The sequence below is a fragment of the Pundamilia nyererei genome, unplaced genomic scaffold (genome assembly GCF_000239375.1).
Source record: "Pundamilia nyererei isolate P.nyererei 1_Seehausen unplaced genomic scaffold, PunNye1.0 scaffold01176, whole genome shotgun sequence".
Lineage (NCBI taxonomy): Eukaryota > Metazoa > Chordata > Actinopteri > Cichliformes > Cichlidae > Pundamilia > Pundamilia nyererei.
In genome coordinates, this window is record NW_005188577.1 from 1 (window position 1) to 1,900 (window position 1,900).

Genomic DNA, 1,900 nt, shown 5'->3' on the forward strand with positions numbered 1-1,900 from the left:
TTTTGTGTGTCTGTATGTGGTGTGAAAATCTGGAACAGTCTGAGTTTACAATTGAAACAATGCAAAAATATTCATAGATTTAAATTTCTCTACAAACAGTTGGTCTGGTCACAGTATACTCAATGATGCTTTTAGTGTGCTCTGTAATGTTTGTCCTCTTACCATTGCTGGTATGGATTCCAAAATAAAAAAATAAATAAAAAAGTGTGCGTATGTATGTACATATATGTACTTGTGTGTGTAGATATGTATGTATATGTATGTGTGTTTGTTACTTGTAGTTATTACTGCCTGTTACTTGTGGTAATGCAATTTATAATTTATATATTCTGTATTCAGTTATGAAGGCTCTAATTGTTGGTTGCGAGCTGCCGCTTAGATGCTTGTATGTGCCCGGGGCTGTTGATGGGTCTGTATGCAATGATGGGCGTAGCTGCGGGAAGTTTATTGTTTTTTTGTTGATGAGTAAGTATAGGGGTGGGATTTAATACGTTTTCTTCGTCCCACTCCTTTTTCAGGCAATTTTTGTTTTTTGTTTTGTGTATTTTATGTTCAATATAGGTATTTGTTGTGCCTGAAAATGAACAAATAAATGAAATGAAATGAAAGGGATGTCAAATTGGATTATAGCTGGCAGACAGCTGGTGTCGTAAACCACCACCTCTGTTCAACAATGGTCGCTCACAGTGGATATAAATGGCTTCTTTCACTCCTCTTTCAAACCATAAAAACATAAAAAGTAAGAAAAATTACACTATGAAAACATAGAGTACCTCCACAGTCCACTACAATGTATTGTGTTCCTGAAGCCTGTTCGAATGTGACTCTGCTGTTATTTTCTGTTTCAAAACCATCAGCTGGCAGCTTCTTACACCAGACTGAGGCTGCCTCTGCTTCCAGTGCAATGACCAGTCTGTCTTCCTTTCCTGCAGTAACAATTCCTGCCTATAAATCAAAGGTAAATAAATTATTTTTCACTTTAAAACAGTTGTACAGTACATCTGTTTATTGTCGTTTTACCTGCGTCGCAGCTTCTCTCATGAACTGTTTTGCTGAAGGATCCCAGATGACCGGTACAGTCACCACCCAGGTGAAGTCAGAGGCTATGAACTGCTTCCCACCAGCATTTTCTGAGATGAACTTCAGAGCGTCCTCCTTCAGGTGTCTCAGAGCTTCTGTGAACACCTTCAGTGCCTTCATTGACCGTCCATTTGCAGCTTCAATTGTCACATCACTGTTAAGCTTCTATGATGGCAGACTGGATATTAGTTAATAGGTTTGTAATGAAGTGGGTTTTGATAATCAATTCATCGATTAAAATCAATTCTTACTTGGATAACGTGATATCGATTCATTAAAATCCCGAATCGATTTTTAATATAAATTCATTTTGCCCAAAACGTCAGAATCTCAGGTTAAACTTCACAAAAACATTTCGACAACCACACAAAGAGCAGATCCGTTGACGCATTAGAGTCAGTGACCGACGGCACGTACACCGTATGCCATCAGGACTGAAAGCCGACAGCTCACAGATCCTGATGCGTCGGTGGGCCGAAAAGAGGATCCAAACTACACTTTGCATTTCGCTTTACATAAACATCGGCATGAATTCGCTCTTACTTTTGCTATTGTGCTTCCACCACAATAAAATTAAACTTCATGCAGAGCTCTCTCTCTCTCTCTCAGTGCACTTAAAGAACAGTTTCCTGTCTAAAAATCTCTGTTTTCTGCATTATTCTGCTTGATAGGTTTGTAGCTTGAACCTATCCGCTGGAATGTTGAAGACAATATAATTACACTGCAAAGCAAGACACAAGTAGGCAACGTTCTTCATGTTTCTCGTGCACGGGAGAAAACCGGACAGGCGCCGTTCCCTCGCCCGACCCCAGTTGCTCTC

At 39.6% G+C, this 1,900-nt stretch overlaps 1 protein-coding gene across 1 annotated transcript in view; it reads right to left on the reverse strand.

The window, feature by feature from the left end:
- Nucleotides 1–773: 773 nt before the first annotated feature.
- Nucleotides 774–1,900, reverse strand: part of LOC106456026 (heat shock 70 kDa protein 12A-like) — a gene marked incomplete at its 3' end in the record, with an annotated part of 2,231 nt that continues 1,104 nt past the window's right edge. The window contains exons 2-3 of the mRNA XM_013908097.1: nucleotides 1,021–1,245; nucleotides 774–945 (exon numbers count right to left, since the gene is read on the reverse strand). Coding sequence (XP_013763551.1) covers nucleotides 774–945; nucleotides 1,021–1,245 — 397 coding nt within the window. The remainder of the gene's footprint in view (nucleotides 946–1,020; nucleotides 1,246–1,900) is intronic.